This window comes from Anabrus simplex, chromosome 1 (genome assembly GCF_040414725.1).
Source record: "Anabrus simplex isolate iqAnaSimp1 chromosome 1, ASM4041472v1, whole genome shotgun sequence".
Classification (NCBI taxonomy): domain Eukaryota; kingdom Metazoa; phylum Arthropoda; class Insecta; order Orthoptera; family Tettigoniidae; genus Anabrus; species Anabrus simplex.
The window spans coordinates 1,339,838,669-1,339,858,984 of NC_090265.1; the positions used below are offsets into that span (position 1 = coordinate 1,339,838,669).

General features: G+C 39.5%; 1 protein-coding gene across 2 annotated transcripts in view; it reads left to right on the forward strand.

The window, feature by feature from the left end:
• The window catches only part of Spag1 (Spag1 axonemal dynein assembly factor), a 182,680-nt gene extending 167,501 nt beyond the window's left edge, over positions 1–15,179 (forward strand). For both annotated transcript variants that reach the window (XM_067152205.2, XM_067152213.2), the window contains 2 exons: positions 6,755–6,919; positions 14,962–15,179. In XM_067152205.2, the coding sequence (XP_067008306.2) occupies positions 6,755–6,919; positions 14,962–15,041 (245 nt within the window). In that variant the 3' untranslated portion in view covers positions 15,042–15,179. The remainder of the gene's footprint in view (positions 1–6,754; positions 6,920–14,961) is intronic.
• The last annotated feature ends 5,137 nt before the right edge of the window (positions 15,180–20,316 follow it).

Below are 20,316 nucleotides of genomic sequence, written 5' to 3' on the forward strand. Positions count from 1 at the left end.
GCGGATTGACCCTTATTGCGAAGGCTACATCATAGCCCTTTCTGATGCTAAATGTAGCTATTCTGCAATCCAAGGAATGTGCAAGAAGTGTGATTTCTTGTTATCAAAGAACAGGATCAGGGCTGTATTGAATATAAAAGGCAAAGGCCGATGGCTTAATTCCAGATGGGGGAAAAAAATAGGCAAATCCACGACCAGCCACCAGCTGTACACCAGGAGTGGTGAGGAAAGTGAAGGCTCTTCTCTCAGGTGGTAACCCTCCCCCACAAAAGGACTATTGCACGAAAGTTGGGAATGTCTGTCTCAACAGTTAATACCATAATCAACATGGACCTACAATTAGAAAAGCAGCATAAGCGGCGAGTTCACAAGCTGTTGTTACGTCGCATTTCAGAATGTCGCACTAACGCAAGAAAGCTGTATGAGGGACAGATGGAAAAGTGTGACAAAGCATACGTGTACCTTATTGACTGTAACAAATCCCACTCAATTTACTGTTGCCCTAGAGACAAAACAAAACTATCAGACATTGTATAAAGAATGCCAGGAAAGTTTTCCAAGGGGTTTCATGGCCATCACCGGATACCATTACATTGGCAAGTTAATCATTCGTAGTGTCGCTAATAATGTGAAGGTGAACTCTACAACATACTATCAGCAAAGAGGTTTTAACACCCATTTACAACACAGATATCCCAGCTCTGTATGGGAGGACAAAAAAATCTGGTATGGGTACTTAAAGATAAACCATCCAGTCACATCTCTCATTCAACTCGCCTTTTCTTCGAGAGAATGGAGATAGAAACTGGATCCATGCAATTCCTTTTACTGACATTCCGCTAAAGGCACCCGCGGACTTCTCTGCATTTGTACTGCTAAAAAGGGCGTTCAGAGCTAGACGTCAACGCACTATCAATGGCTTCTGGAAAGCCTGTCAGGAGGAGTGGGATAAGGTACATGTACTCTGCAAAAGAGTCTGCTGTAATGGAAATTTCGTTGTTGAGCTATTCCTAGGAATGCTGGCTTTCCAATTGAGCATGATTGTTGGTGGAGACATGGCTTTTCATAAGCACCCTTCAAACATCATTCCCAGAGATCCTGAAGGACCTTCTGTATTTCCAGTGCTTAACACTACGGCTTACAATAAATAATATAAGTTGAGCAGTGCAATGACTTACTACTAGCTTAACATTACAACACCGTCATGTACAAATTCATGCGTACCTGAAGTATATTGGCGGAAAAAAATATCCAAACGCCAAGAAGGGGTTGTACTAGATTAACGAATGTTAGTAGGCATGTTTCTATATTTGAAAGACGACATTGATTCAAATTTCCCGCAAATCGCATTAGCATGGCGCTAGTAGTGGCCCCGTGACATTGCACATCAGGTTTGCTTTAAATACAGGCTGTACTGTGCGAGAGCGTTAATTACCCATGAGATTGGACAGAGTGTCTATGAGTGGGTCAAGAATGCCTTTACGACGATGAAGAGGCCAGTATCAACAGCTCACTGCGGTTGAACGACGCTGCATAATACGCTACGTAAAGGTGGATTTTCCTTCCGTGCTCTTGCAGAACGATTTGGCAGGAATGTCTCCACTGTGCTTGCATGCTGACAGCAGTGGTCATAAAAAGGTACGCTCGCAAGATGACAGGGCTTTGGACGTCCCCGTGGCACCACCGAGAGGGAGGACCACTGTATTCAGCATATGGCTGTGGCGCAGTGGACTGCGTCGGCGGCAGTTGGCACCACAGTGACACAGCAAACTGTTTAAAATCGGGTAATTGAAGGACAGCTCCGAACCAGACGCCCTATAGCGTGCATTCCACTTACCCCAAACCACTGCCGTCTGCGACTTCAGGGTGTCAAGCGAGAGCTCATTGGAGGATGGAGTGGAGGTCCGTTGTGTTTTCCGATGAAAGCTGGTTTTGCCTTGGTGCTATTGATGGCCGTGTGTTGGTTAGGAGGAGGCCAGGTGAGCGCCTGCATTCCACCTGTCTGCGACGTCGACATACTGGGCCTACACTGGGAGTTTGGTCTGGGGAGCAATTTCCTATGTCAGCAGGAGCACTCTTGTGGTTATACCATGCACCCTGACTGCGGATGTTTACATCTGTCTGGTCATTCGACTTCTTGCGTTGCCATTCATGAATAGCATTCCCGGGGGGTGTTATCCAACAGAATAATACACGCCCCCATGCTACTGTTGTAACCCAACGTGCTCTACAGTGTGTCGACATGTTGCCTTTGCCTGCTCAATCCCCCGATCTGTCCCCAGTTGAGCATGTATGGGACATCATTGGATGACAACTCCAGCGTTATCGACAAGCGGCATTAACCATCTCTGTATTGACCGACCAAGTGCAACAGGCATGGAACTCCATCCTACAACCTAACATCCGGCACCTGTACAACACAATGCATGCACGTTTGCATGCCTGCATTCAACAGTCAGGTGATTACACCAGTTTTTAATGGACCAACATGGTGCATTTGTGATGGTTTGTACCTTTAATCAATCAAATATGTTACCAAAATTGCCAAAATTTCCATATTCTACGTTCCTTATTTCATGGTGTTTGGAATTTTTTTTTCCTGCCATTTATTTTAAAAATTTGCACTATGACTTACAGTAGAGTGAGCGGTATAATTACTATTATGATAGCAGTGTAAATACGATATATTCATATACAAGTCACTACAATTTACAGAATACTGGAGTCTATTCTTGAAGCAGTTTACATTTTTGGGAAAAGGCTCTAAGGCAGCGGCAGGCAATGCATTCCAATCATCAGTTCCCCATTTTACAAACTGATATTTACTACAGTTAGTTTTCTGCAAACCATCTTTTACTTTATGAGGATGATCTGTCCTACTTGTGTAACAGGGCTTTTCTAGTCGACTGTTCAACTCTCCCAAGCTGGCTTATTCATGTAGGCCTTGTACATGGCCCATAAGTGTGTTCGCTTCCTTTGAGCTTCCAGCATCTCCCACCCGAGTTTCTCCATCATACTTGTCGCACTACTGCTAGGATTGAAATGGTTAATCATGTGGAGTTGCCTTAAAGATCAAGTTTATTGTAATTGGCCAAGAACAAATGATTTGAAAAAGAGCATTGTCACCAAAATTAACAATATTGACACAGAGGTACTGCAAGAAATATCAGAAACCTGCAACGATGGGTATGGATGTGTCTACAGCCAGGAGGTGATGTTCAGCATCTACTGTAATGGTGAGCAATTCTCCCACAGATACTCTATATTAGAAACTTATTGCATCTTTGTAGCTATCACCAAACAGAAATTAGACTGTTGAAAACCACCCATTATATATGAATCAGCCTGTGTTGATCATTTCTAGTGTGTTGTTTTTCATTCTCTTACCTGGATTGGATAGTCATATGGGCCTGAAAGAACTGGATTGACCCTGAGATGGCAACCAAGGTACCCAGTCACTAATTTACTACAAAATAGGTACTTGAAGTAATATCCTGCTTGGTTGCATGCATATCTGAGCGCTCTGTTGGAAAGATGTTCTGGCACATTATAATATGAGAGTATAACAGCAGAAGGCTGCTGTATGAATTGTTGAAGGCTTGCAGGATTGTCTAGCTTCTTTGTGTAGACTATTAATTTCAAATGATAGCTCTCGAAGATGTTCAGTGGTGTCTCATCTTGGCAGGCAGGCCATCTTGTCTAGAATGTATAGCAGAGGACCAGTGCCCTGTGGAGTATACTGTCATGTTGGAAACAACGGTTGTATTTATTCTCCTAGTGATACAGTGACAGACAACAGAGTGAGGAGAGTTCATTGCGAAGAAATTCCTCTTCGTGTGTTCTAAAAAAAAAAAAGTGTCCATAGGTGCTTTGCCAGAATTTCTCACCAGGTGTTCTCTCCTATACATCATCATTGGTTGTCAGGGTCCTTGAAACTAAAGTGATTACTCAGAGAGGTAGTGTTTTTTACTATTGACTATATTAAAGCTACTGTATACAGTAATTTACAAGTGCACTCAAGCTCAAATTTTCCACTTGACACAGTTTGTACTTGCTAACTTGACTGAACACACAGCTCTCTGGCACGTCAAACTTCTCTCCAACTGGGACTCTCCCTGAGCAGTGTTGTTCCCTGAGTAGGTTACTCCATAACTGCTGAAAATCACATAGTTGTCTGACTGACTCTCTCGTCGCACCTACTCGGTGAAGAAGTCGGCAGAGAATCTTCAAGGAAGTCTTTTGCTGCTGCTTAAATGACACTCCTTGACGGTTGCTTCTTCATTTGAACCCTTCCCAAGAGCATTCCAAACACCAAAGCCAGTGTTCCTTTTCCTGTCTTCTGCTATAGAAAAACTTACCTGAGAGCTGATGGAGAGGTTCATTAAACTCACTCTTGTGGAAAGCAGACATACTGCATTCATGATCATCAACATGAACGTGAAAAATACAGGGTGTCTCAAACTTTTTGGGTCAAATTGAAACAGATGATAGTGGGTCTACAGCCAATTATATTGAGACAGGGAACCAGTATTTGGAAATGCATTTTCATTGTGTTATGGACATACACAACGTACACTGCATAACAACGTAGCTCGTAGTAATTGTTCAAAGTGACAACCACAAGTCTCAATGCATGCATGGCAACAGCACATGAAGTTCTGCTGCACTCTCTCAAAGATCCCTAGTGTCTGTTGTACCAGGAGACAGGCAGCTTGGACCCTAGCAAGCAGGTCTTCATCTGTTTCTACGGGGGTTTCATACACCATTGACTTGACATAACCCCGGAGGAAAAAGTCCAGAGGTGTGAGATCCGGCGATAGCGTTGGCCATGGTACAGGCCCTGCCATTCCAATCCAACGATGAGGGTACATGCTGTTCAAGTGCTCGCGGACATTAACATCAAAGTGGGCTGGTGCACCGTTGTGTTGAAACCACATCTTGTCACGGACAACAAGGAGTACAGTCTCCAGGAACTGTGGCAACACAACTCACAGGAACACCAAGTAACGTGGACCAGTCAAACGGGGAGGCAGCAAATAAGATCCTATCAGGTGATATTGGACAGTGCCCACCCATACATTGACAGAGAATCGTTGCTGGTGGCCACCGATGTGCGTGGTGTGGGGATTGTCCTCACTGCAGGCATGACTGTTGCGGCTGTTGAAAACACAATCATGGGTAAATGAGGCCTCATCCGTGAACAATACAAACTGTACAAAGTTCGGCACTACAGCACTGCGGTGGATAATCCATTGACAGAAGGGAACACGGGGCTCAAAATCCGTTGGTCCCAATGCTTGCAGACGTTCTTTGTGATAGCAGTGCAATACCTCTTCCACCACAACTCTGCACACTGTATCCTTTGAAGTGTGCATTTCATGGGCAAGTTGACGGGTGCTTATTGCTGGGTGGTCGTCCACACAATCTAACATCATCTCTTCAAAATCTCTTCAAAGTCTGGTATTCGGGCATGTCTCTGGCGGGAACCTTGTCCGGCTCTCTGTGGCGTGAACGAGCACATCTCTTGTAAGTTGGTATCTACGGAGGTAAACTTCTTCCAATTAGGATGATGCCTATTGGGAAAGCATTCTCTGTACATTCATGCTGATTAAGTAAAAAAATTTCAAGAATAAAATTACTGTGTCCACCTATTTAATACAATTATTGTGCTGGTTTACAGGCACTACATCCTTAGGAGATATAAATTTCATTGTGAATGGTCGGTATTGAACTATGATTACAATTAAAATTGAAAGTACAATAATTCCACTTTTTTAATAAAAATTCAAGTAAAGTGGGTTACTTTACAGAAGAAACATTTATTAGGTATTAGTTTCGACCCATTATCAGGGTCATCATCAGCCAAAAGCACGAGTTGCACAATGTATCAAATAGTTCATAGAAATTGTAAAAAAAAGTCTCAAAAACATAGTGGATTTGACACTATAAAGATGAAGAAGAAATGGTCACAATTGTGGTAAAAGTTTCAGATAATGCATAAAATGCATAAATTAATGCACTTAGCTGCCGTTGAGGGAAGAACTCAAGATGATCAATTTAGATGTCGAAGAATCTTGAGACTTGTAATTCTTTCATTATGAAGTTCTGACACCTTGCGCTCTGATGTGTTGGACATATTGCATAACTTATTGAATTAAGTGAAATAAATAATATTGTTAGTAATAAAAGCCAAACTAAGAAAGGGGTAATGAAAAAAGTGGAAAAAGCAAATAGAAAAAGTAATTAAAAAAGTAATAAAAATATGTAATATGCAATAGGTGACTATTTATTGTGACTCATAAGCAGACACCTGGGATCTTTGCAAGAGTGCAGCAGAACAGCTTGTGCCATTGAAATACATGCATTGAGACTGGCGGTCGTCACTTTGAACAATTACTGAGGTACGCTGTAGTTATGCGGTGTGCGCTGTGTATGTCCATAACATATAAATATGCATTTCCGACCATTGATTCCCTATCTCAATATCATCGGTTGTGGACCTACTAACACCTGTTTCAATTTAACGCAAAAGGTTCGAGACACTCTGTATAGATAACAATGTGGAAATGCAACAATTTAAGATGCTACTCTTCTTTCCTCATGCATTAGATATCAGTATCCCTTAAACTAAAACATCATGCAGTACCTCTGAACCCATGCTTCACATCAACAAATACACTCATATTTTACTAATGTCTTGTTATATGTACTGTACCTTGTTTATTCATTTTCTTCATTTTTCTTCTGTTGATAGTGATTGGCAATTCAATGGATGGACCAATGTTGTGCACCATGTTGCAGTGCTTGGAGAAGGCATTTTTGCATGACCCTGCCTTTGTACTTGATTTCCTGAAAAGTATTACATCCGTTACAAGATTTACTCTTGTTAAGTGTTTCTTGGGTCCAACTGAGAAAGAAGGTAAGTTCTTTAATCTTTTCCACTTACCTTGTCGTACTGGTTTTTTGGTTAGTTTGCGCAGACACTCACGTGCATGTGTGTGTATAAATCAAGCTGATACTGGAGCAAAGGGTTGGACTGTATGCATTTTTAATATTGCATTGCTTGATTATGCTAACTAAGGCATATTCAAACCAATTATTCTATTATAAGGTAATGTTATCTTTTTTCTCATAAAATAAAGTCTTGTAGGAGTAGATAAGAACAAGAAAGGAACACACAAGAAGTTGAACACAATTGCAAGTCATTGTGGGAAGAGGGAGCAACAGAAGGGAGACGAGGACAAAACTGAAAACACAAAAGCACAAGGACATCTCCACACACTGCTGTCTTCAAACAGACAGGCTCTTTCCTTATAAATCCTAGTTCTTCTACATCCATCTCTTATCAGCGTCCAGCAAGCTCATTTCTGCATCCAGGCTTCATTAGGGGGGCGAGCATTAACACTCACTGAGGGGCCATCTTGACAGTTTTTGGAAGTGTTGAATAGGAAGAAAGCTGGATAAGTACAGGAAGAGGAAAAAAACGTAAGATAAAGATAAGTACAGGTGGTGAAAGATTAGGAATACAGAACAAAAAGGGGAAGGAATCCCAATTGGATAATTATTCAATAATATAACTATTTTAAAGGACTCAACAAGTGCAAAATCAAGTCTTAGAGGGAACAGGAAAGGAACTCGCAATGGCAGGTCAGTCTTATAAAGCAGAGCACTGGTCAATTAACGAAATCATTTATACACATATTTGAATCAGTTCTCTTAAGTTTAGTCTGTATAACTGCTGGTCTAATTACCTGGAAGGCACTGCCTTGGTCTCCTTTTCATAACAGGTGATGGACCCAGTGTGCTTCATGTTGTTATAGTAAAATGTTCCTTAGCACATTATCTATAGAGACATAGGTCCTTTAGTTTCATAAGAATGGGCCTAACCTTCCTGATCCATTCACTATATTGTGGGCACTTTGATATGATGGGTCCATAGTATCCCAAGTGCTTGGCTGGCCAAGTCCGCTAATATGTAAATTTATAATTTTATGTTCTCTGTTTATTCTGAGAATAGAGTATTGAGCACTGGGCTTCAACATTTCACTTCCTGTTCCTTGTGCCAGGCTCCTCTCATTCATCTTTCTTATTGAGCATACCGGGTCAGCTCTTGTTGTCTCCCGAGTCGCACAGAATGTTTTCAAGAAATACGGTAATGTAGGTCTGGGAAGGTAGCAGCGGTAGCCTTAGTTAATTATAGCCTTGGCATTTGCCTGATATGAAAAGTAGGAAACCAACTTTCAGGGCTGCTGACAGAGGGGTTCAAAACCACCATCTCCTTACAGCTACTCAGCTCATACTGCACAGTCATCTCACTCAGTCTTCCTCTTTATTCCATGATTAGTGTTGAGAGGGGATGATAAGCTCATTGCTTTAGTTAGCCTATAATAATGGTATTCACCTCTACTGCCACCATCACCACTGCCTTGAAATGGTGTTCTTTAAGGTGCCAGTATATCTACTGATACAACTCTCTCAGATTTAAGAACATTAAATGCCATCAGACTGGGCTTGAATTTGATCCTGAATCCTGGAGCATAAATGGCATGTATCTAACCCAGTACACTGCGCAATCAATAGGAACTTTGTCAGGTCTATGTTGTATGTTGACTCCCAACTAAGAACATTTATAGATACATGCAACTTGGAATGTATGGAAGAATAACACCACAATGAATGTGGGAATGCGGAAGTGTTAACTGTCTGTCATTTCAGATATCGTTCTGCGATGCAATTTTATTTTTCGTAAATAAATATCACACGAGAATATTTTCACTTTATTTACACGGTAAGTCACAACACACAATTATATACACTAACAACTGACACTACAACACTTAATAGCGGAGTACCCTGAAGTCGATTCTGACAAGTACAGATATCAATGATACTGATGCACGCAGTATAACATACTTTCTCTTGAACTCACCAACTCCACCTCAGAGCCGAACAGTTACTTGCAGTCCATCACTTGCCTTTGACTCCAGCCTGACTCCAAGTCCAATACTCGCCGAGTCCTAGGAACTGACTTGACCAACTGACAGCTCGATATATATACTATTCGATCAACCATCTAGAATTATCGATTTCTGGAAGAGTTCTTACAACACTCTAATGGAACACACTTGAATCATCGATCGACCCGCTAGTCGAATGGGTACTCGAACTTTCGTTTCCTGTTTACAAATACACATGGAAATCTCTACAACATTCATAATGTCTCTACATGTATCTGGATAAGAAAAACCTTACAGTAAGTTTCCAGAACCCTTCATATATACCAAATTATAGTACAATAATGCCCAGTTTCTGGAATGGTGAGATATCTTTCCGATAGCTATTGCTTTTATTACAGCTGTCGACTCAATAGATCTTCGCTGCGTTGCACATCGAAATAACAGCTAACTTATCGAACTGTCAACTATTGGGCCATTGATCAAGTTCCATAAATACACACTAGATGCCACCCCTCGTACTGCTTTGTTTTTGTACATTAGATTTGTTCCCTAGATTGCCAGGTGCATGCGCACAAGTAATGCATCGTATTTGAGCTTCCTGTGCAGCTCCTATTATCCCCTCTTTGCCATGCAGCGAGAAATTGGTATTCGACTAGTTCTTCCAGAAGTTGGTGACAGTTTCGTAGTGTTTAAGGACTGTCAGAAGAATTTGACATTGTTTGAGGATATCTAATGAAATATGCACACCAGTAGCACGTGTCACGCGCGATCCTGTTTGCACTGAGCCTTATAAGTATACCGTACCGGTATCTCTTCCCTGTTATTCCAAAATATGAACATCGTTTGACCACAGTGTAACGATATATATCGGGTAATTAACATACAGTAATTATATAACCAGTTAGTTCCTTGTAATGTAATATCGTTAATTAAAAACAATCCCACGATAAAAGTACCGGTATATGCTCACTGTCAATGCAAGTAGGCCTACTAGGATAAATGTGTAATTATCTGTTATACTCAGTTACTGGTACCAGTGCTTTTATGGACACGAATGCAGTCACAGATACAAATATGAGTCTTAAAGGGTATCGTAATTAATATTCGATCAACAGGGTACAATGGAAAATTATTTCACAGGATGCAAATTGTCGCCTGTAACCTCTACCAAACCTATGCCAGTATATTTGTTTAGTCTCAATCTGTCTTTGAATTCGTTGTCACTATACTTCATTAGAACATCAGACCGACGATGATATAATCGTGGTCGTTCTACAATGTTGACCATTTCTACAATTTCTTCGTCGGAAGAAGATGAGATAGCCATAGAAAATTTTAACAAACACAATGTTAGTTGCTGTTACCGAAGTACTGCGCACGCGTCACCAGGTTAACAAATAGATATCTCCTGGTCAGGGCCCTCTAAGTTAGCAAGCGATTTATCGAACCGATAGATGTATCTTACGTTCGTGCAACGCCAAAACACAAGTTAACCATTCGTACCCCTATTGGTTCGATATCTCACGTTCCAGAAACCGGGCATAAGTCTAACATACGAACATTATGGAATTTTCTACCGCTTTCGACTATACAGATTTTGAGGTTAAACAAGTACACAATACATATTTGAGGTTATACAAAGTTTATAATACATATTTACAGGAAAACTATGTTCTAGTCATGTTTAACATTTAATAAAAGATAATTTAGCATTAAACAAACTATAATGATTCGTCGCCATAAGACCTATCTGTCGGTGCGAGGTAAAGCAACTAGCAAAAAAAAAAAACAAAAAAAAAAAAAAACACTATATTTAAAATATAGTAAACATAATAATTGAAGGTTTTTCACCGGTTACGATGTCGTACCTACGACACAGACTACTTTCTATAATGCTGTCATAATAATAAATGGATTGGCAAAAAACCGCTTGCTGTGGTGAGAAATCAAACTGGTTAGGCAAATATGGAAAAGAAGAGTGATATGTAGATAAAGGCTCAGAACACACACAGTGAAGAGGTAGATATTAGTCATTCTTTTTCTCTCTACTTACAAATGGACCTTGATTTATTCCTTTATACTGTCTTTGATGATAACATTAATATGCAAACTGTTCGTTGGAAATTGAAAAGGTGCCAGAAATTGTTTTTCCATGGAGCTGGTATATGTGCCATGATCAATAACGTGGTAAAGGATGTTCTTATTTGTCCTCTTTGTTGTTCAAAAAGAGGTCATTTTATTCCACTTGCTGTATCTGCCCGAGGAGTTTCCAAAGGAACAGTATAAGTACCTTAACCGTCTACTGCATTTACTCACATGTGACAACCCCTTACTTCGCCCTGCCCTCATTTTTTACTATTATTGGAGGAAAATTAATTTTAAGAAACTGAAAAAGAATAATCGCAAAATATCTTTTGAGTGACCAGGCAGCAAATGCAACATTTCAGTTAATTGTAAAACCCACACTTCTGCACCACCTGTGCATTGGCCACTCTTTCCCCCTACCCTAGATTTCTCAGTGCCCTTCCAGCTTCCGAGCTCCACATCCCATGTGGCCGCATGTATAATTGGGAAATGTCCGGTACACGAGCAGGAGTGAAAATGAGCAAAAGAAAAAGTTTTATGGCATCCTTCAAGCTGAATGTATTAAGTATATGCTACAGAAAATGGAGTAAGAGCAGCGAGTCGTAGGCCTGAATACTAAGTGCAGCACTGTATGATTCGGTATTGGTGTAACCAGACACACGAATCATTGGGAGCAAAAATAATCTAATTCCTTCGTGGTGTGAAGAAAGGAAAATGCAGGAATGTGAACATAGAAGTTCTGGAGTGGGTCAAAGAAGAAAGACATAACGGTAATGCTGTAAATAATTGAAAGATGCTATTTAAAGCGTGTGAAATGGCACAAAGTCTTGGTATTGGGGGGAAGGATTTTAATGAAAGCAGAGGTTGGTCAGAATGCTTTATGCGTTGAAATGGACTAAGTTTGTGGAGGACATCACCGTGTCAAGCAGTTTCCGTCATATTACCGGTATACCCGAAAAAGGGATTGAATTTCTCTACTTTATAGCAAGACTTCGGACATTGCACCGCTGTGTAGCCTTGAACTCCACACAGCGTTGTGGCATGGGTGTGGCATTTAGTCATGTAACCATTCAGCTGTGGTAATGCAGGAGGCAGGAGGGGCTGTTGAAAACTATTTAAATGTTCTAATATAACTTTTTTGCGTAAATAAAGTACAGATTTAAATAACTATTTTGTGCCTTGATTTAAAGATTCTAGATGTTCTTTTCTTCTACTTTTAAACCATGCCAACCCCCTAACCTATATTATGTGAAGTTGAAAATTAGGGAAAGGGGGGTGGCATATTATAGGTGAGTAAATATTTTAATAGCAGCAAGTGAGCCAGTATTATGGTTTCTGTGACTATGTAACTACAGATGGGAGCATATTGGTCTGGATCAGCTGCATCACAGCCAATAATGGCTTCACTGAACTCAGAAATGGTAGTTGATTCTTTAAGTTGAGCTGATGACCGATAGATGGTGCTCTATGCATATATCTGTCAGGAAAGTATTTCTTTCTTGCCTTGCTTTTACTTCATTGATTTGTCTCTCCAGATTTGTGGTTTTTTTGATAATAGAGGCTAGAAATATTTTGCCAGTTTTCGTAACTTACCAACTTTAATATTTTAAATATGTTTTATCGAGCACTAGTCTATTTCTGGCGTTATTATTTGTCTGCTCCGATTTCTCAATGTGATGTTTATCTCAATACTACAATACCTGAGACATATTCTTGATTTTTAAATTAAGATGGTTGTAATAGCTATCTTTGAGATCTTCATGATTTTGTCTTATTTATTTCTAGTTTTGTGGCTCGAGCGTGATTTCATCTCATTTTATTGTTTTTAGTTATTTTAGTTCCCTTGCGTAATTATGGGTATTATCAGTGGTATACGTCCTGTTATGTTTTGTGCATGGTGGAGTGGATCTTTCTGTGTCTTGGGACTATGCTTCAATTTACCTTGTGACGACTATATATTGCTCGTGCGTAGAGGTCTGGTTCTAATACTTGTAGTAGCTGCGAGTGTCATTGGTTGCGGATTGATGGAAATTCGTGAAAGACCTCTTATAGTGGACCTTGCATTCTGATTCACTGTTTTGGCTGGACTATATGAGCATTCCATTTATTTGCTTATTATGGTGGCCGAAGGGAGACGTGTCGCAACCATGTTTCTGCTTCCTCGTCTGATGCGCTTGTCGCATTCTCTTCTCTGCTTTGACCCTCTGCCGCTGTCTTTACGTCAGCAGTAATTTTTTTTGCTCCTTGAGATTCTCTTGGGAATTTTTACAGATAGTCTTATTTTTGCTTATGTAGAAAAAAATGATCCATTAAATACAAGTCAAGTCAGTAGAGAAGAAAAAAGGGTTCATGTTTTATTGAGTCAAGTTGGACTATAGCCACTATAAACAGAATACCTTGAACCTAAACTGTCCTGTAACATATTAATTTGATTGCAATTAGACCGGAATTGTTTGTTTGGTCTGGGTAATGTCAGACTGTTCGGAGATGCTGATGTGAGTAATGTCCTATTGTATTGTTATTATCTGTAATCTTTTACGAGGGCCATAAACATGTAAAAAAATTATTATGAATAAATCCTTCATTTTATTTTACATCTTGTTGAGGTTATTGGTAATAAAGGTCCAACTCCAGACTGTTATTGTGTTCAACTAGAAGCATTTTGCTAATTAGTTTCCACTGTGTATAAACCTGTTCTACTTCCCTCCCCCCTGTGTGCTCTGGGTGTTTCATTTAGGGATGTGAGAGGGTGGTTCACAAGTCACAAGTTTGCATGCAAAACAGTTGTTGCTGTTGTTTGGAAAGTTTCTGTGTGTGATTTAATATAATATAATATTATATTGGAGTTTAAACAATTTATTGTTAAACACAAGATAAGTTTTCATGGGAACCCTTATTCCAGTGGAAGAAGAGAAATCAAAGATGGAAAATCATCTCCACTAGCAGTTACTATATTGACATTACCTTCCTGCGTCCAACCATTACTGTAGTACATTCCCACATCTCATTAAATGTCTGTAATACTATAGAGCTATAGTGTTTTCTATTCTCCATAACCTTGGATTTCATATTCTGAAAATATTTTGTATTATATTCTAAGAATATTGTTTTCTTTGTCATAGGCTACATACCAATGTAAATACAGTGAGAATTTGTCCAAAGAACAAAGAGAACTATTCATGCAACTTATCCAATGGAAAGTAGGTGACTTATCTGCTGAATTTGTTTGATATACTCTAGATCTAGTACCCTGAGCAAGAAGAAGATTAGGAACTTATTCAGACCTTCTTGGTTGTAAAAAGCAGGCAACAATGTGCAACTCTGTTCCATGTGGCAAACGTCTACTTCAAGTCTGTCCTAATGTACTGTAAAGACCATAGTGTGTTTGTTCGGGAGCACATAAAATCATTCCATACAGAAAAGAGCCACTATGGGAGAAAAAGAAACGCAAAGTTGTACCCCAGTCATTATTTAAATGTGCATTGAATGTGTCAGGCGTTCAAATTGAAGTACCCAGAAACTGAGATAAATTTTATCAACATGATTTTAGGAAAAGTTATCCATTGTATGATACGTTCCGTGTAATGATTTACTGTATATGATAATCTTGCATTGAGCAATTAATAGAGCATCATTTCATATGTCAGTACACAGTGTGACAGTCTTATTTACTGCATGACCTTTCAGAAATGTAAAATCGTTAATAAATAATGTTCATGAATGTTATTTCTTTCCTGACAGTTTCAGTTCCCAGAGACTGTTAAGAGATACTCTTTTTTGTCATGGTGCAGTAAACTATAGTAATTGTATGTAGTTGATTTGTCTTTTGCTCATTTTCCTCTCTACTCGTAAGTACCTCACTGATTCCTCAAATGGTAGTTTTGAAAGTGAAATTTAAAAAATGGTTGTTTCTTTTCAGTAATATCGAGGCTATTTGCTGCTTTGGAAAAAGTTGGATGTCATCCTCCTGCGGACCTTCAGAAGGCATTTTTAAGTTGAGATTTCCGCGAACCTCTGATGTCTCTAGAAGTATATCAGTTTATTTTTACCATGGTCAACGTTTAATACAATTTTGTAGTATTGCCGTTTTCAAGAATTGTACAGTGTGATCTCGTGAAAAATAAAGGATTGAATATATTTTTTATTTTTATTTTGTTATGGTTGGCTATGTCATTTCTTGCTTTTTTTTTAATCACATCTCCCCTGTTATTAGTACTGGGAATAATTTTTACTTCTGTTATCTACGTTTGTAAATCAAACAACCAGTGTTGACAACACACTGTTGTACACTTGCGAGTTGCTCTGAATAATAGTAATGAATAATGATTGAGCCTCTTGATGAAAATATTATCTTGATATGGAACACAAAAGTTTTAAGTCAAGGTGTTCATGCATGCCTTCATTAATTCCATTAATAATTTCAGAACTAGGTTGAGTGCTAAAATCTTGCGGCAAAATATTTATATAAACATTAGTAAAAATTGGTGAACGTTGGTAATGGTTTGAGCAATGGTGCATTTTAAAATTTAATTTAACCCTAGAACTGCTTCAGGTTAGTCATTTTTCCCCTGTGCACTGGATAATAAAAACCACTGTACGTATATCTTAATTCCAACATATCCAATATTATACACCAATAGAAAGATGAGTTTTATATAATTATAACCCCCCCCAAAAAAGTACGATCATATGAAATTTTTAACAGTAATTAGTTAAATGATTTATATTTAAAGAAAATATTAATTATTTAAGTCCTTACATTTGTCTTTTTTCTTCCCTGTATTCTAAAGCCCTTTTTGCAATCAACACAAATTGCCTTTTCATCCATTTCTACATAGTACCAACATGTCTTTGAAAATCAAGTGCTTAATTTCAGGGACGTCAACAAAGTTAGCAGCCAGATTGCTCTGGGAAATCTTCCTGCTTCCGTTCTTCAAACATAATTTTTCCACCTCTCTTGATAACCATATATACAGGTAGTGATGGGCAGTCTGAGTCGGGGTCTTGAGATTTCTCGTGACTAGTGCAGGCACTGTTTTTAATGGAAATTCTAAATTCCCAAGGAGGGAATTAGATATTTTTCCACCAATAGAGCATGTCAAACAACAGATCAGATGTAAGGCTTTTCAGGCGTTTGCTCTATTAACCAGCATTTCGTCTTAGGTCTGACACTAGACTCATCAGAGTGGGATGTGTCAGACCCTACTCACTGACGCAGGGGTGTATGCAGGTGAACTTATCAGAAGCTCTATATAAGAGGCACAATCTGATAACTGCATACTCCCATTAGTCATTTTTCCCCTGTGCACTGGATAACAAAAACCACTGTACATATATCTTAATTCCAACATATCCAATATTATCCAATATTATACACTCCCGTATGCAGTTATCAGATTGTGCCTCTTATATAGGGCTTCTGATAAGTTCACCTGCATACACCCCAGCGTCAGTGGGTAGGGTCTGACACATCGCACTCTGATGAGTCTAGTGTCAGACCTAAGACGAAGCGCTGGTTAATAGAGCAAACGCCGGAAAAGCCTTACAACTGGCACTGTTTTTATCGAAATTTTGAGACATCTCGAGAACATTGTCCCCACATTGTGTGGTGAGAAGCGTGTCGTAGGCCTACAGGTAGACGGAGCTAAATGTTGTTTGTGCAGAGTATGCGAATAGCCAACCACAAGCCTTCTCCATTTCCGTAAACACGTCAACAAGTGACTTGGACGTTCATTTCTTTCATTTCTATTAAGGTCTGTTTAGATTGGGTGAATTGGAGAGCACTGAACAGACTGCGCTCTGGTGTTACGCGGTGCAGGGTAAATCAGAAGAAATGGGGTTTCGAAGTTGACAGTACCTTGTGTGTATGTGGAGAAGATCAGACCACAGCCCATTTGCTGCAATGCAGTTCATGCCCATTCAGCTGCAGAACAGAAGACCTGGTTAAAGCGAAGCCAAATGCACTTGATGTTGCAAGGTTTTGGGCTCACATAGTTTAATGTGGCTCTTCGCCATTGGAGTATTTATATTATGTTTTTTCCTTATCTTTAATTTTAAACTTATGTATGCTTCTGACACAATATAAATAAACACATAATTATAAACGATGTGCATTCTGGCATTGTATGCAGCGGTAAGTACACAAATGAGTTGCCTAAGTACAGAAACTGATGGCTACTGTAGGTACACCTACGTGGATACTAGAGGCGTGAATTATTCGAACTCGAGACAGAGCAAGATGTGCCGTGCTACATATGCAATCATCTTTACATATGAGTGGGATATGTAATAAAAAATGCCTGAGTTTGCTTCAATTATTCTTTTGACAAGTAGGTGTACATTGTTATCATACCCCAAATTTGATATCACATTTACTGATATTTTGGTGACAAAGGAAATAAATCTTGATGCAGGTGTAATAGACTTATATAACTTGGAAACAATATTCTCTAACTCATGGGTAAATAATGGAAATATTTATTATTATTATTATTATTATTATTATTATTATTATTATTATTATTATTATTATTATTATTATTATTATTACTACTATGACTTGTGAGAGATGGCTAGGAAATGTTTACATGTGTTGTTGTTGTTATTATTATTATTATTATTATTATTATTATTATTATTATTATTATTGTTATTATTATTTATTTGTGTAGTTGTGTATGAACTTTATTTGGTATAATCATGATCATATTATTTATGAGGTTGTGTCATGAAACATCTTTTATATTATTATGTATTAATATGAGTTTATTTAATGTATGAACACATACTGTAATTAATAGTATATGATTCATTATTACCTGTATATATGATGTACAGTATAATCCACTCCAGTGCACGTCTGCCTCTCAATGCTGGATACCGTGGTTCAAATCCTGGTCACTCCATGTGAGATTTGTGCTGGATAGGGTTTTCTCCGGGTACTCCGGTTTTCCCTGTCATGTTTCATTCCAGCAACACTCTCCATTATCATTTCATAGCATTTATCAGTCATTAATAAATCACCTTGGAAGTGGCGACCCCGTTGTAATAATAGCCTGCATATCTGGTTCATTCATTACATCCCTGACCCGGTCAAAGACTGGAAAACAGGTTGTAGGTTTTCATTTTCAATCCACTGTGATATTGTGCAGCACACTGTAATAAGTCCAGAACAACGCTATGTGCAACTAGAATTATGTAGAAAGTTCCTTACATTGTAAATAGGCTATTGGAGACTCTTGAATTTACGAGAAAACATGTTGCGTCATACTCTTCTAGAAGTCTGGCCAGGCAACGTACAAGGTGCGTCCCATAAATAATGCGACCAAATTCATAAAAAATCATTTATTGAATATATTCGTACAAATAATAAAAAATCTTCAAAATAGCACCCTCTTGCGTCGATACACTTCTGGAGGCGGTGTTTCCATGCCTGGAAGGCATCCTGGAAGGCCTTTACCGGAATGTCCTTTAGAGCCGATGTAACATCCTGGATTCTTTCAATCGTGCCCCAATGTTTTCCTTTCATGACTCCTTTTAACCGAGGAAACAAAAAAAAAGTCAGCGGGAGCCAGGTCAGGACTGTAGGGAGGCTGGGGAACCAATGGGGTGTTGGTCCTGGCCAGAAAGTCATTGACAATGAAGGTGCTGTGACTCGGCGCGTCGTGATGAACTTTCCACATGTCCTTGATGTCGCTTTGGCAGCGCGAGACCCTCCTTTTCAGTCTTTTGAGCATTTCCAAGTAGAAAGCTGAGTTCACTGTAGTCCCGGTAGGTACGAATTCATGGTGGACAATGCCTCTGACGTCAAGGAAGACAATGAGCATGGTTTTGATCCTGGACTTGCTCGTGCGTGCCTTCTTGGGACGGGGCGACGATGGGGTGTGCCACTCTGAACTCTGCCTTTTTGTCTCAGGGTCGTACTCAAAAATCCATGACTTATCACCAGTGATAACTGAGTTTAAAAAATTAGCATCTTTTTCACACATTTCCAACATTTCTCGGCACCGAAGCACTCGCATGTCCTTTTGTTCGTCGGTCAACACTTTTGGGACCAGTTTGGCACACACCTTGCTCATGTTCAAATCTTTAGTCACATTGCGGAAAATGGTTGTTTTTGCCATGTTTAGAGTTTGTGCTATCAATTGAAGGCTCAGCCGTCTGTCAGAGTTCAAACAGTCATGCACGCACGTCACATTTTTGTCGACTCATGAGGTTGATGGCCGTCCTCTGCGAGGTTCGTCGGTGATCTCCTCTCGGCCCTCCATGAACGACTTGTGCCATCGGAAAACTTGTGATTTAGACAAGCAGTCGGTCCCAAAGACCTACTGAAGTAATGGAAACGTTTCGGTAGCGGACTTCCCAAGTTTGGAAAACTCTAAATTCCCATAGAGGGAATTAGACATTTTTCACCAATAGAGCATGTCAAAAACATATCAGATGTAAGGCTTTTCAGGCGTTTGCTCTATTTATCTCCCGTATGCTGTTATCAGACTGTGCCTCATAAATAGGCTTCTGATAAGCTCACCTGCATACACCCAGCGTCAGTGGGTAGGGTCTGACACATCCCACTCTGACGAGTCTAGTGTCAGACCTAGGACAAAATGCTGGTTAATAGAGCAAACACCTGAAAAGCCTTACATCTGATATGCTTCCCAAGTTGAACGCAAAATTTGATAGCGTACCGTTGCTCTACAGAATGATCCATTGTGCCGTGTTACGTGAACTCAAAATGGGCTTGACGGAAACGCACGTCCTGACTCTCCGGCAGCTCGCTGCCAAACGAGACAAAGAGCGTTTGAAGCTAACACCCCCCTCCACCTATCCCAGGAGGTTAGAACACGCTGCGGTGTACAGTTACGTCAGAAAAAATTGGTCGCATTACGTATGGAACACACGTATGTAAAGAGACAGTCTTGGGGGTGGAGTTGGGTTGTTTTAATGATACTTGTGTGGAAGTCGTGGTAGCCGAGTGTTTGAAGTCAATTATGTGAATTGGTTGTGTTGGTAGTTGCTTGTGACATGCTAATGTAGCAGTCAAATGTTTGTTCAAGATGGCAGTTCATTAGTGTGTGCATACAGAATATGTGTAAATAACTTGTAAATAAAACAGTGTACACAATTGACAGCATTTTGTGCGAGTCTTTGTGGGTACATCTTTGGCAACCGTGACAAGGACTGAAGAATAAATTTCGGAATATGAGTGTAAATGTATTGGAACAAAATGCAAGTGATACTGAAGGATATGTCTGTACAACAACTTAAAGAAGAACTC